Source organism: Saccostrea echinata, unplaced genomic scaffold, assembly GCF_033153115.1.
Source record: "Saccostrea echinata isolate AGI-Se365-2 ecotype Australia unplaced genomic scaffold, CSIRO_AGI_Sech_v1 ptg000052l, whole genome shotgun sequence".
Classification (NCBI taxonomy): Eukaryota; Metazoa; Mollusca; class Bivalvia; order Ostreida; family Ostreidae; genus Saccostrea; species Saccostrea echinata.
Genome location: NW_026889801.1, coordinates 8609869 through 8626040, shown reverse-complemented (window position 1 = coordinate 8626040; position 16172 = coordinate 8609869). Strand labels below are relative to the sequence as shown.

The window sequence follows — 16172 nt, the reverse complement described above, 5'->3', positions numbered from 1 at the left end:
TCGTTCCCGGATTTTTAGGGATAGGAGTGAAGTTCTTGATACTCTGACAGACGCTGAACTCATTGAGCGCTATAGTTTTCCTAGACACGTCAATCTTTATTTGAAAGAAGAAGTGAAAGACCTCATCCAGCCTAAAACATTGAGATCCCACTCTATTCCTGTACATATTCAGGTACCTATGTTTTCTGTAATCCGCTGGTATCAAGATATAAATGAACATAGGAAATTCTGGATGAAGCTATGGCACCTAAACAAAGTTCCAAATGTTACATTGCTGAATGACATGGTCAAAAGGAAAAGTAACTTACTGTTACTACTATATGTTGAATATCCTGAAGAAAATGATTTAGAAGAATATTCTTTCACAGACTACTGAAATCTTGATCAATTTCCTTTGAAACTGACTTTGCCCATTTTCCAATATTGAAGAGTAAACAAAAGGGTCATTACTGTACCAACATACATATTTCAATTGTTTCCCTTTCATAAAGTATCGCATGAAAAACACACAGTTACTCAAATTATTCCCCCTGAATTTATCATAAGCCAAAAATTACCAATTATTTGTTAATTCATAATAAAAAAGTTAATTTTAAAATAAAAAATAAAATAATATTTGAACTGTTAATAAATGAACTTGAAGATGTATGGTCTTTTAATTAACTGGGTGATTTTTTTTTATCATGCCTTCATTGAACAGAAATTCTTTTCCAAAGGTGACCAAGGACAAAATATATATTTTCTTTGAAACTGCCAAATTGCAACCTTCTATATTGTGTTAGGGGGGGGGGGGTTAGCACCAATTAAATTTGACAGCCTAAATACCGTAACTCTAGTTGGAAGAGGGGGGGGGGGGTCAGGTACACTCAAGGTCTGAACATCTATTTTCTTGTTGATGTATATTTATTGTCAAAAGTTTAAAGGAAAGCAGGGTTCTCCATCATTTGAAATTTTACTGTGTTGCAGACTTTTCGTGAACCACTGATATTCGTGGTATTTTCGCGATCCAATTCGCAACTGAACCACACTATTCATTATAATACCAAAAGCACACACTTGCACACACACACACACACACACAAATTGCCGGAGGAAGTAGGAAATACGTCAAAAGCGAGCCATGAATGTGTGTGCATAGTACAAGCGGAATTTGAATGATAGAACTCTGATTAGACGATGGTGATCTGTGAGAAAACGGTTTATTCGTAAAAATCTTGTCAAAAACATTGAAAAGTTAGTAACGTCATGCTTAAGAGGTTGGCGCTTCACAGATGCCGATCGAAATATAACACTGACAAACAAAATGATGCTACTGGAACAATTGTTAGCAAAATAGATTTCAAGTGATAAAGAAACGTTTTTAATTAGCTCACTGGTATTGGATAATACTGTGTGAAATGTATAGGGATAGTATTTTTGAGAACCTCATGTCGGTATGTTTTTGACATTACAGTGTTGTTGAGTTTGCGCCGTGGTTACAAAACGTGTTGATTCCAAAATTAAATAACATAAATTCTATTTAATCACATGGAATGAAACTTCACACTTAAACAAAATAAATATTTTTACATATGATAATGTGCTCATTTTAAATTTCTTGAAGATAGTATAAGGAAGATTGGCAAAGTCCACGAACTTTTCGAACAACCCTCGTACATACAATGTACTATAAGACAAACCAACTGTAACCCCCCCCCCCCCCCACACACACACACACACAACTTAAAAAAATAAGTATGATTAAAAAAAAAATTATGATATACTTCTATCACTGTCTACAAGTTGTACGTGTATAGTTAAACCTTGATATTTTTGTATAACTTCATATTTTACACATGCTTTAATTTGAAGATCAGAGGAAATTCTGGTCGATACAATCGATCTACTTACCATCTTTAAGAGTAAATTTGTCGTGATTTTTGTCAGTTGAATGAATTACTGAATCAAAAATAAAAGAAACTTTAGAATAGTAAAATATTTTTAGGGTGTGCTTTTAAATTCTTCAACAATACAGTTACATTATGTTTTTCTCACAGTGGCAACATAATTCTAGAGCCGTGGTTTTGAAGTATAAAGACATATATTTATGATAAATTCTTAACTTCTAAATAATATCTAAAAATGCAACTAGCAATTATACGGTTACATGGAAGTGTGAAAACAAATTATTTGTCTTTGTTCCTTCATGCGTAAAGTCCAGGAGATTAATTGATTATTCAAGGTGAAGCAAGACAAAGTGCCCTAATTAAGAGACAATTAAGTGATTTGCCTTAGAACTTGAAAGACGGTATATTTGTTTGATTAAAGTTTCAGTTAGAGAGAATATATGCTCTGATTTTCTAATTATCAAAGATTTTAGTGTGTCGCAAAATTTTTACTGTGTCGCACGCATAAAATTTGAATCGTTACTGTGTCGGGAAAATTTAACTGTGTCGGGGCCGACACAGTAAAACAGCTCATGGAGAACCCTGGAAAGAATACTCATTTTGAGCCCACACCCCGAAATTGTCTCCCCCTTAGTATAGCTGCATTTCTGCATTTTTTAGGAGAAATATATATCAGTATATCTTTTAATAATTATATACATGTAGAACTTTTGTTATGTTATAAAATCAAATATCATTTGGAAAAATTACTAGACGAAAATTATTTATAACATACACTTTCCTTCTATAGATATGTTACATGCTCAGCGGCTAACAAAAAGAAAATAATATATATAATTTTATTAGAAAACCTAGTGTATCAGTAAGAAAAGGATGGATCGGTTCATAAAACAGCGCAAGTTTAGAAGAACATTTGCTGAATCAGTTTCTCTGTTATCAAATGACTATTCCTAAACTTTGTGCGAGTATTCTATTTTTAAAAAAAGTAAATACTGATATTATTATACCCCCGCTTGAAAAGTGGGAGGGTATATAGTGATCGGTATGTCCTTCCGTCCGTCCATCTGTTTGTTCCTCCGTCCATCCGTCTTTTACGCTTTGGGGTACCCATCGCTTATCCTCTTATACGAGTCCTTCGAATGAGACCTTAAAAACCGAGGCCCCGTGTCACGGCAGATGTTGGCACAATAAAGATCCCTCACTGCTCAATGGCCCTGAGTGCCGAGTAAAGGTTAAAATTTGAAGCTCTTCACCAGTATATGGAAACATCTCTATATGAGAAAAAACAACATACAATCAATCAATCAATCAATATACCACTGAATGATATTTAATGAGACTTTCACAGAGTCATTGTTACATAGTGCCATTGTGCACTTCCTATTTTACTGTTTGATCGGACATATATTTCGGGTTTTTCATAGCAAAACATGGACACTGCCAATCTTTCTATAATATTGAAGGGTATCCATCTCTTATCCACACCTCCTCCTATACCATTGATTAAAATTTAATGACACTTTCACAGATTCTTTATTACATATACTTCCTATCTTACTTATTGAACTGACACTTATTTCTTGTCTCCCAAAGCAGAACAAAGACGATGCTATTATAATCATATTGGAGGCGGAGGGTATCATTTAGTGAGCTCAGTGCTCACAGTACATCTAGTTTTGGTTTATATTTGTTTGGGAATCGGTGGGGGTGGTTTAAGAGGTAAAACCAGTGGTTAAAAGTGATATTTTTTGCTGTTTTAGGAATTTACTTACCATTTAATCAAGAAACATATTATTTGACTCACCTTGAATAGTACTTTTCTGGTAGAAATAAAGTTGAATATCATCAATTGATAAAATTTGATGAGAAGAACAACACTGTTGCTATGGTTTCCAAGAAGGGAAAATGTTCGATTCTGTTAACTTTATATTATCATTAAACCCTATGTACCAGCTTTTTGCATCCATTTAGAGTTTGTGTGGTAGTCAAAATTGATAGTCAGGTTAGTTGTTCATAAGTATCTATCATAAAAGTTTTGGGAATCTACATGCAAGGGTAGGTATCCAAGGTAACATTTTTTTTTTTTTTTTTTTTTTTTTAGATTTTTATGCATACTTCTTTTCATATCAACGCTCTGTCTGAAGCATTTAATTTGAATTTTTTCAAACCTGAAAATTAAGACCACACCAACGCTTTTGAAAAACTGATCTTCATTTATATAGAAATGTGCTTTATAAAAAGATAGGATCAGGTTAAAACATACAGAGTGTAAATATGAAGCCTCCCTGTAGCATAAAAGCTATGGCAACCATTACCAACCAATGAGAAATATAATATTTCGTCCTTATTAGGCTCTTGTAAGGCTCTTTTTCCTATTATTGAGGTTGCATTTTAACCTTTAATTGTTTTTATTATTGCTTGTATGACTTTATAAAATTGAATGAATACAATTATTACTTTACAATAATTTGTTTCCATAGTAACCTATGTAATAGTTGATTTGCCAAACATGTTTATCATGCATTTAAGACATCAAGTCTTCAACTTTTGGAAACAGTCATTGCCACTTGTTTACTTGTTTGATTTGCTGCAATTCTTAACAATTGGGCTTTAAACTTGTTAAAAAATGCCATTTTCCAACTTAATGACATGTTGCCATGGTAACCATGACGCATAGCAACCAAATTTTGCCTGATCTTAGTTTTCGGTATCAAAGCCGTTTCCCACTGAGAGTTTGGAGAATTTCTGAGGGTATGCGTGCCACAGCTTCTATATAAAAGTTCAAGTCATTATAGAGAATGGCTCTTAAGATCTTAAGAATTTGCTATAAAACATGTACGCTTTTTTAACTTCCACGGGAAATTGAATTATGCTACTTTCTCCGTTATAAGTTCCTGACCATTCAATTTTACAAAGAATTTTCTTTTTAAATTTTGCCGGGCATACAAAAAGCTTTATTCGTAAATTCGCTTAAACTGAGCTTTAATAATGATTTTTTCCAGTACTCTAAGAATGAATTATGAGTTTTCTTATGATGTTACATGTATTGCATATGAGTAGAGTAAGGAACAGAAAAATTGCTTTTTTACGCGTGCATCTACCCTTACATATATTGCAAAATATTTGTATTACACGAGCATGATGGCAAACAAAGACTTCATGCACATTTGTTTTCAAAAGAATTTGATGCTAGTGATTAACTGAAACTTGCCGGACCATGTCGCATGAAACTCGTTTTTACTTAAAAAAAAATCGGAGTATAACTTATCCTCGTCCTCATGTTTTCTTGTGCCATACAGCAATCATACATTATGTTCATGTTTTGCAAGCGTTCACAATGTCCCCCTACTGCCATTTTTTCCAATTAAGAATTGTGCATCTTTTAGAAAAAAAAAAGATTGACTTAGATACTATAGCAGCATAATTTAACAATAAAAGATACAAGGGTTCTTTTGCACTCATTTTGTAATGAAATTTTGTTTTTGTTTTAGTTTAGTGGAATAGTATGTAACATAGACAGGAAAAAACTATACAATGCCTTTCCAAAAACATTAAAAAATGTCTACAAAACAAACTATGTTACATAACACTAAATCATCATAAAACCATAAGAAAGGAAGTTTATTTCTTTTTTTTTGTTTGATTGGTTGGTATTCTAAGAAAATGTTTTTTAATGTTTGCCTCGTGAGAACACCGAGTTATTCACTAATAATTTAAATTGGGTTTTAACGCGTCATTTGATTGGATAAAAAAATGTCTTTGTCGTATAACCTGTGTTGCTTAAGTTACAATGAATTACGTCAAAAACGTATCAATCCGCTTGACGTTACATTTAAAGGACAAGATAGGCTAAGACCCCTTTTTGTTCTCTGGTTTGGGGTGTCTAATAGAATGGTGAAACAGTTTTTCAAAAAAGAATAGTATTGGTTCTACGTTATGGGATACACAGAGGTCGCAGGAAGTTGGGAAAATATGTCGATTTCCAATTTTTTTTTTTTTTTTTTTTTTTTTAAACAAATTTTCATCGATTTTACAGTACATTTTGTTCCAGAATACATAGAGCACAAGCTTGCTTATCTACCATATTTACATATTTTATACACTAGTATCAGATGCATTGCATCAATTTTTTTATAAAAAGCTTAGATAGGCAAGCTTGCGCTCTATGTTTCCCAAAGTTAAAAGTATCAAAAATTTGTGGAAATTCCACCAGAATTGAGGAAATTTTGGAAAATGTCACAATATCACAATTCAAACAGTGTTCTGATTTTTACATCAAGGAGGGGGCAAAGTTCGGTCCTTACCATAACTTGACCTTTGCTCAATTTGAAGGCATTTTTGAAAGACAATTTGAATAAATTTTAATACTTCATTACGGAAAAATTAATCATAAGGAATGAATTTAATAGCTACCCAAGTTATACTGTATAAATAACCTGGTTTGAGGCAGTTTACGCTTTATAATATACACTATTATATTTGTAGACTTTTTTAAAATTTAGTTTCCAGAATATTCCATTAATGTCATACCTATTAGTAGAGCTATGGTATTACATTTTCGAATAAATTTCGCAACAATAATTTAAAATTATATGAAATTTACTTTAATGCAACAGATGGCTTCAAAACGTCCAATTGGCAATAAAAATAGGTAATTTAGCTGTATTTCTCAACGCATTCCATATTCAATTATTCTAGATAGTATTTTGTTTTAAATAAACTGGGATTTAGTTATATATGGCTATGAAGAACTGAAGAAGGAATAGAAAAGTCCGTTTTCGAAATGGTTTCTCTTAGATTGTTCACTGTAGTCTTTACTGCAACACTTTATTTTGACCCTTATGAAGGTGAGCCTCTCTCTCTCTCTTTCCTTATATGTATTTGTACGAGCTTTTCAGTGACTGTTAGATATAAAATGAAATATCATAAATAAGTGAAGTATACTTGTTTTACGCTTATAAAAAAAAGTACGTTTTCTAAAATCTCTAGCCACCCATAGATGTGCTTTTGAAGTGTACTTGGACAGTAAAATTGATATTAATAAAGAACTGAGTGAAAAAATAAATTTTACATCTGGACCAGAGAGAGTGCGAGTTCGCTTCAAACCCGGGCTCTTTAGCTTTGGATGCAGGTTGGTTAAGTTTACAGAAGTTCTTTTTTTATAAAGTAGTTTTCTTATCAAATTATCTGTAATCTTGCATTCTTGTCAATATCAATACTAAAATTTACGTACCGAAATTCAATGCAGAAAAACATGAAAGGAATGTATGTGTGAGGGCGTGTTTTACAAACCCTTATTAACTTACAAAAGAACAAAATATAAAATTTTAACAATATTTAATAACAAATTAAAGAACAAATAAACAAAATTTCAACAAAGAAAAATTAACCATAAAAATGTACAGAATAAAATAAAGGACAAGGTACGTTTGGTGCAAAATTCGGCCCCGTGTCAAAATTAAATGATAATCCTCAAAACTCTTTGAGAGAGTATATATTTTCATGAAATTATCAATATATGCATGGAGTCGCCGGCGTGGCGCAGTGGTTAGAGCGTCTGCTCTAGAGTCGCGAAGTAAGGAGTTGATCTTTACGTCGCGGGTTCAAATCCCACTGTGGGACGTGGAGACCGGTCCTTCGGATGAGACCGTATAAACCGAGGTCCCGTGTCGCAGTAGGTGCTGGCACGAAAAAGACCCCTCACTGCTCAATGGCCATAAGTGCCGAGTATAGGACAAAATTTGCAGCTCTCCACCGGCAAGTGGTGGCGTCTCCATATGAGTGAAAAATTCTCGAGAGGGACGTTAAACAACAAACAAACAAACAAACAAACAAATAATATATGCATGGACAAAGCTTTTTTTTGTTTTATATAAACGTAAAGGTAGCATTGTTTACGTTAACGTTGCGATATTTTGACGTTGCTTTATGCGACGTCATGAGCAAGAATTTAACGTCATGTTTTAAAATAAATCCAGCTTACATGTATATTTTATTACTGGGGAATCATTTTAATTCGTGGGGTTAATGTTCGTGGGCAAGCAAAATTTTATTGGTTCGTGGGGATGTTATTTCGTGGGCAGCTGGTTTATTTGGTAGATTCAGTTAATCAGTATGTTGACAAAATAATTGTTCGTGGGGATGTAAATTCGTGAGTAAGGGTGACCCACGAAATCCACGAACATTGATCCCCCACGAACAATGATGATTCCACAGTATTTTGTTATAAACGTACATTTCGATGTTTTTGTATACATGTGATATCATATTATGCTTTCTAAATTATTTTTCATAATTAAAGACAAATCTTTGAATCAGTTGGTATGGTTGGCTTTGAAAATTTTTGAATCATAATGGAAAAAAGGGGTGTACGTGTACAGTACATTCTTAGCGGATTTCTCACTTTCTGTGCCTCGCATTGGCACAAGCAAAGTTATTGGCTTTGTTTGTTACCTTGACAAACCGTAATTGCAAAGCTTTGTAAAAAAGACTTAAAGACCGTTATGCTTTTTCTTGGATTTTGATTGCAGGTGTTCAAGAAAATGATTTTGTGTGTAATAATGTCAGTATGGCTCGCAAGATTTTGATCTTTTAACGATCAAAAGACTTTTAACGATGTTTAAGAGACCTTCACATTAATTCATCTCCGTGGTAGACAAGGAACAAAAGGTACTACCTGGTTCATAGAGGATTTCATGGAAAAGAAAAAAAAAGATACTAGTATTTCACGGTAAAGAAGAATTTTTCGCGGAAAAGCAATGTCGACTCTCGTAACAGCGCAATTAGGAATTTTCCTGTAATTTTTCCCAGAAAAGGGAGTGAGGTGTTCCATACCAACTACCAAAAAAAAAAAAAAAAAAAAAAAAAAAAAAAAAAAATCGACCCAGGAGAAAACTTTATTAAAAAAAAAAGAAAACTAACCCTTGCAACTTGCAAACCTGAAAAACCTATTTTGAAAGGGGGATGTCACTTTACCTTCCTACATATCTTACAGACTTTACAAAGATTTCTTAAGCCTCCCCCTTCATATTTTTTGTATTTTACTATGAATTTTATACAAGTGGTGGGTGTTGGGGTGGGGTCCGGATACCCCCCCCCCACCCCCACTGCGGATCCCTTACTACTTCCTCTAAGTAATCGATACCTTTGTGACGACAACCTACGCAAGCGTGTGTTTTAAGGAAGCTCTAAGCATCAATTAGGAAAAAACATTTAGACTCTGAGAAAATTTTATCATATAAAGATGTACATTATGAGATAATCTAGTTCATTTTAAGGATAAAGTACCTGCCTTAAAGTCGCCCGCGTGGCGCAGTGGTTAGAGCGTCTGCTCTAGAGTCGCGAAGTAAGGAGTTGATCCTTACGTCGCGGGTTCGAATCCCACTGCGGGACGTGGAGACCGGTCCTTCGGATGAGACCGTATAAACCGAGGTCCCGTGTCGCAGTAGGTGCTGGCACGAAAAAGATCCCTCACTGCTCAATGACCATAAGTGCCGAGTAAAGGACAAAATTTGCAGCTCTCCACCGGCAAGTGGTGGCGTCTCCATATGAGTGAAAAATTCTCGAGAGGGACGTTAAACAACATACAAAAAACTCTGCCTTAAATTATTTCCCCAGGAAAATTGTTCAAAGACAATCAAATGTTAAGAATACCTAAATTTAATATTGTGAACCTAAGCTAAGTTAACCCTTGAAAGTAGATGGCTTTTTGTTCATAACAAACAGAAAGCAATATTAATTCTATTTTGTTATTCGGTGGAAAGGAAGTAGACAGTACAGTTGATACTTTTTTACACGTTTTATGGGAAGCGGGGGGGGGGGGGTCTATTCAATGAGAACTTTGATTACATGAAATATTTATAGTTCCTGTATCACATATTGTAGACGTAGAAATTAAAGCAAAAATAGTTCTACATTCAGTCTACTGATAATTAATTAAATGTATATTTTCAAAATTTAAACAAAAATTTAAAAAAGTAAAAAAAAAAAGGTTGTCGTGGGAAAAGTATCATTATGTTCATCGTGGTAATCAAATTTCAAGTAAAACTTTACCATTTACACATGTAGGGGGTAGGTTAAGATTTTTTCGACATGAAACATTTTTCTGATTCGATTCAGCATTGAAACTACGTGCCTGAACGTTACGTGTTGATAAATTGAGAGTATAAAAGGGTTAAACAAATAAAATGAACACAAGGGAAAAAAAAAGAAATCCCAAACAAGGTGGGTGGGGGGGGGGGAGCGCCCGGCACGCCGGTGCTGGATCCGCCTTTGAATACATGTACGTACTAGATTGTTGATATTGATATCCTGGAAGTCATTATTTCAATAACCTTACAGTAAAAATGGTAAGAACGACATTTTCTACAAAATCCAGCACCGTGGACTCCATTTCACAATAAATCCGATGCTTATACATGTAGGGGGTAGGTTAAGATTTTTTCGACATGAAACATTTTTCTGATTCGAATCAGCATTGAAACTACGTGCCTGAACGTTACGTGTTGATAAATTGAGAGTATAAAAGGGTTAAACAAATAAAATGAACACAAGGGGAAAAAAAAAAGAAATCCCAAACAAGGTGGGGGAGGGGGGGGGGGGGGGGGAGCGCCCGGCACGCCGGTGCTGGATCCGCCTTTGAGTACATGTACGTACTAGATTGTTGATATTGATATCCTGGAAGTCATTATTTCAATAACCTTACAGTAAAAATGGTAAGAACGACATTTTCTACAAAATCCAGCACCGTGGACTCCATTTCACAATAAATCCAATGCTTATATATATATATATATATATATATATATATATATATATATATATATATATATATATATATATATATATATATATATATATATATATATATATATATATATATATATATATATATATATTCTATACATCGTAAATGCATTTATTAAATAAATCATTTTCTATATTCTATGACACCCTGTTTATATATTTTATTTATTCCCTCCAGTTGAAACAATTATCAAGAATAAAATCAGCTATATTTTCTACGATCACTACATTACAGGTACGAGCCCCGTTCGAGAATATTTCACTTATGCACAGATATCAGTGGATATATACTTAACATTTCTTAGCAAAGATTAATATTAGTTTTAGTAAACAAGTCAGAATTTAAGTATTACATGTGCGCGCTGATAGGCAATACTTTTTCGAATATTAATGCAGAAGGATGTGATTCTTGACAACCAAAGTTAAACACTTTTTATCCTCTGCCATTCGTTACTTCTATATCATGTTTCCATATACAGTTCATATAGGTATGTCGATCATAGTAATATTAAGAATATAAATCAAGAGGAGCAATTGGACACGTCCCCCATCCGATATCATCACTCAAGTAGTAATTTATAACCCCCCCAATTTTATTGTTTTCTTTTTTTTTTTACATTATGGAAATATTACATTTAACCTTTATTTAATCGCTATAAAGTACATAAAATGCTAAACATATTACCCCTTTTTGACCATCTCGAGAAATGAAGTGACCATAATACATGTACATTTATGTGATGTATATGGCTTTACGGGTATTTTTCATGGACCTTTTCAAAAAAGCTAACTGAAGTAATTGATAAAACATTTATGACAATCTAGATTATGTTTGGAACTGATCTACTTTGCACATATTTTATACTGAGAAGGGCATTGCTAGACCTATTGTGATATTTTGCCAATTTAATTTTCTTCTATCTTGGAAACTTAGCCTCTAATTTTCACTATGATAGCTAAAAAAAAATCATGTTCTTGTACATGTATGTTAATGGTCCATTTTCCCAACAGGCCAAATAGATCGGCGAAACCACTGTGACGTCAATTTTCAAAAATGACGTAGGCCTATATATTGTTTAATAGTGTTCATCTCGACATGAATATGGACACAGGCACTGGGTAATAAATAAACTAGATGTAAAATAATATTCATGCGACAAGTGTAAATACTGGATTTTTTTTTCTGAGCTGCTACTTTTTTCAACCACCTCATGTCCAGATATAGTCTAACTCGGACCACTGTTGCTTAGTTAGGGAGCGCGGAAGTAAGATGCAACATATAGTAATATAGGCCCAATGCATCTGAATTTGAACAACGTGCAAAGACTTATACATACCAGATCTTCATACCATTGAAATAATGATTTCATCCTTTATATTAAACAATTTTTAGCGATACGTGGCGAGATATATTCTCAATATTAGTTAGATCTAGCAAAACACCGTCGAATGCATGTGTATTCCATGCTGTATAATGAACACATTTTAAAAAAAATAAACATGGTCCGCACAATATCACCATCGTAATTTTTTTGCATATAAAACGTTTTCAAATCGATGTTTCATTTGTGAAATTTTCAAAGTGGTGATATAATGCGGACCTATCGAAAAATGGTTTTAAGTCCATGATTTTTAATGATTTTTCCGGAAATACGCATTCCGTGCATGATTTGACCACGAATAAACAGAATACAGGGGACACATTCTCAAAGTTTGGGTTTATTTTTTTAACAAGCATATATCCAACCTTTATTTTCAATGTTAAGTTTTGACTCAGCGTATTCTTTAATTTTTAGAAATTCTCAGGGCCAAATATTACATCAAATGAACCTTGTCCTTTGAAGAATATCTTTATATAGTCCCTGGTCATCAGTGTGGAAATTCTTTTGAAAAAGATTTGTCCAGTTTTCCCTGGTCCTCATCAACAAGTGCAGAAATCCTTCTTGGAATAGATTTGTCAAGTTTCTTTAATGAAAGGCTGCACGGAACAATGTTTATTTTAAAAGGGCTTGCGTGGCACACTGGGTATTTCCTCTCTGGTTTCAGAGTCAATGGTCCGAAGTCTGGTCCAATAGTTTTGAAATGTCTTTCATTTAACTAAAAAAAAAACCCAACTAAATATCTATAATTAAGTTCCAAATACACAATACGAAATGTTATCAGACTTTCACAATGTTTTGTTCATATATTGACTTTAAATCATATAATAAAATGTTCCACGTGGATCACCGCCAGGTGATATAACTCAAAAACTGGTTTTAGAGATTGTCGCACGGGCCGCCATAGTTCACTCACTCGCTACGGTCTCTGTCAAACACCATAACATGGAAAAGGGCTATACAATAGCCGCTAATAATTTCAGCACCTGAGATCCCTCATATTCCCGACAGCTATTGACGTTCTGTAGGGAAACTTTACAGGCAAATATACATAGCAAAAGACCCCGATGTTTTGTTTTTGTTTTTTCTAAGGAGAGGTCCCTGGTAGCACTAGACAAACACGTCTATCGACTGATGTTTCCCCGGGTACTACATTGTGCATGTTTTTACCTTACTACTTAAAGTGAAAACAATGGGTTCCCCATCAGGCTGTTATGTTACCATGAGAACCACAGGTATTTAGGGGCTCACCTCAGGATTATTAAAGAAGTAACCGAAGGATGAACCAAGGGATTTAGTAAACAATGAAATAAAGAATTTTAGTTTGTTACAGTATGATATTCTGAACATGTGTGCAATTAATGTGTTATTATTGATTTAAATAGATAATAACATAATTGGCAATCTAGTGTATTCACAGTAAAATTAATTCAATTTTTTCTGATGTTTCAAGTTTTTTTCTTTAGTATATTCATATGTCCAGAAAAGAGATGGCTTTTATGAAAAGGAAAACATGTGATAAATATGTGTTTTAGCACTTAATAAACTTTTTTGAGTAACTTCTTGAAGTGGCATCAGGGGTCTAGAAGGACATAACATCCCCTGTCGACCGGTCACACCAACCGTAAGCTCTAAGTCCTGATCATGTAGACTGAATAATATGTAGTCAAATGTATTGAAAAATCAGGGCCTTACAATTAATTGATATGAAATATGTCAGTCAGAATACGATTGAGCAATAGATTACACTTGCCAACAAGGGCATTGTAACGACCAAAATTGAAGAAATGCAGACTTCAAACAAGTTTATTGACTTTCCTGTCATTAGTCTGCCTTATACCTAGCGCATGCACTTGATTATCGAATGGGAGACGTAATCTCGATATGTAGGTTGGTTCTATCATTTGTCCTCAATAAAAATAACTGTCTGCTACAAGAAAAGACTCTGAAATTTGAATGTCTGTGCTTCCTCTTAAAATTATCATCATCAACGATGCCATGTTTTACAAATTGTCTTAAGTAATTTTAGCAGTTTTGTATGAATTTCATTTTAACTTTATCTATTTTGATGGAGGATTTTCAGGATTATGCAAATTCCATTGAAAGGAAAAGACAACCTTTTCCATTATTTTATAGAGTCCTAAATTTGTGTCCATAATGTAAAGAACATGAAACAGTGAAAAACAATAGTCTAGTTGTATATTGATAGAAGATTTTATATGAGAACTATAACTTTATCATATATCAGTCAGATAATCAAGTTCATATATTTCCTTTCACAAGTATAGATAGTACTTACTTTGACATGTACAAGGCTTGCGTACCCACGGGGTTGGATCCATGTTTTCCAAAAAAGTATCAAAACAGAGTGAAGGAATTTATTGAAGCTTTTGACAATGCGTGTACCAAAGCTGACAGTAAGCATTGTGATTCCTAGATCATTTGAAAGATAAGATGTTTATTATAATAGCTAGAGTTATTTTTTCCTTTTTAAATGAATTAAGGTAAAAAAAAAAAAAAAAAACATTTTCAAAAAAGTCAATGCTATTCTTATTTCAATTTTCATGTGTTTTTTTCCCTAGAAGACATAATAATCAAATTCAATTTAATTTACAGTTTTATTGATATCGAAAGAAAAGAAAAAAAACTGACTGTTAAACATCAGGAGAACTAGAACTCTTAGCCTTTTTTTAAAAGTAAAATCCAGTTCTATTTTCTTTAAAAAAATTCACGTGTAAAGATAATTCTTATATTGGATAACATTTGTATACATTTAGGGAATATAAATGTATATTGGTACAATTTATACATACAAACAAGTATGAAGCAAAAGACATTCATTTTCAAAACTTGCATATCAATACCGAACCCTGCAGGGACGATAAAGAGTAAGATCAGTATCTAATATCTAAGTTTTTTTTAATTAAATGATATCTAAATATATAAAAAAAAATTAATCAACAAAATGTATAAATATCTAGGTTTGAATAAATTTTGTATTTCAAAAAAGTATAATTATGGATATTAAGCGGTTTGAACAAATTCCACGGTCGTGTTTGTGCTCCTATATTATTGTCGTAATTTACTCTTTGCAGGACTGGACAAATTGATCGACTGTATGAACAATGACGATGTCCAGAAAATGTTTTTTCAGGACCTCGTGTTTAAAGGCTTTTCCATTCTGTCTAAAAATGAAAACGAAGGACTCTGGCGTATGCAGGTTAATAATTACCTAATATTCTCAAGTCTCTCATCATTTGTTTAAAGTTTAAGAGCCTGGATTTGAAAATTTCACAGAAAAATGTCACTGAGGTACAACAAAATATATAATTTCAGTGAAATGAAGTCGGATATCCGTGCCACTATGACAAAACTCTCAGCTTACTGCGACCATGATGGTCTGCGAGCTCTTTTGCAGTTCATGAACGAGTTGGCAGAAGAGATACCAGACGTTTTCCAAATAGTAAGAAGTGAATTAACTACAGACTCGGAATATAAACAAAGTTGCTATGACGAGTTTATGGAAGTGACGTCAACAGCCCAGAGTTCCCTAACCAGACGAGCTTCAGTCCTGGAAACTTCCCGGATCGTCCGATCACTGCCCTGCTTGTAGTGTTCGAGGTCTTGTTTTCTGATTAATCAATCAAGCATGGAATAAGATATTGCAAAACATAAGTGTATATTTTCCATTGTTATTTGTGAATAGGTTTAAAGAAAGTACAGCGTGTTTCCTAAAATCTATCCTCATTTCAATTGACTATATAATAGTTTATTTTATTAATAGAATTAACAATAATATAAAGAAGAAAGAAAACAATTTTGAATCTTTAAATCTGATAACGTGTCAAGGTGGCTATGATTAAAAAATATTCTGAAAGAATCGACATTCCAAGCGGGACAAATAGGCAAAAAGTGCAAAATTCCATATCAAGCATCAAGGTTATGGAAAAAGTTTCCAGGGAAAATTAGATTGTTTACAACATCCCCTGCAGCGATAGTTTTAATCTTGATATTAGAATGATGAACAGGTCACATTTAAGAACAAACTTTTGTTTGAAAGTAATGATTTTTTTTTACATAAATTGAACTCTGAACGATTGTA

The 16172-nt window shown here is 33.3% G+C and overlaps 1 protein-coding gene across 1 annotated transcript in view; it reads left to right on the top strand.

Annotated features, from left to right (window-relative positions):
* LOC133203821 (uncharacterized) overlaps positions 1–15681 on the top strand; it is a 35844-nt gene extending 20163 nt beyond the window's left edge. Inside the window, exons 4-5 of the mRNA XM_061339606.1 lie at positions 15166–15290; positions 15407–15681. Of these exons, the coding sequence (XP_061195590.1) occupies positions 15166–15290; positions 15407–15409 (128 nt within the window). The 3' untranslated portion in view covers positions 15410–15681. The remainder of the gene's footprint in view (positions 1–15165; positions 15291–15406) is intronic.
* The last annotated feature ends 491 nt before the right edge of the window (positions 15682–16172 follow it).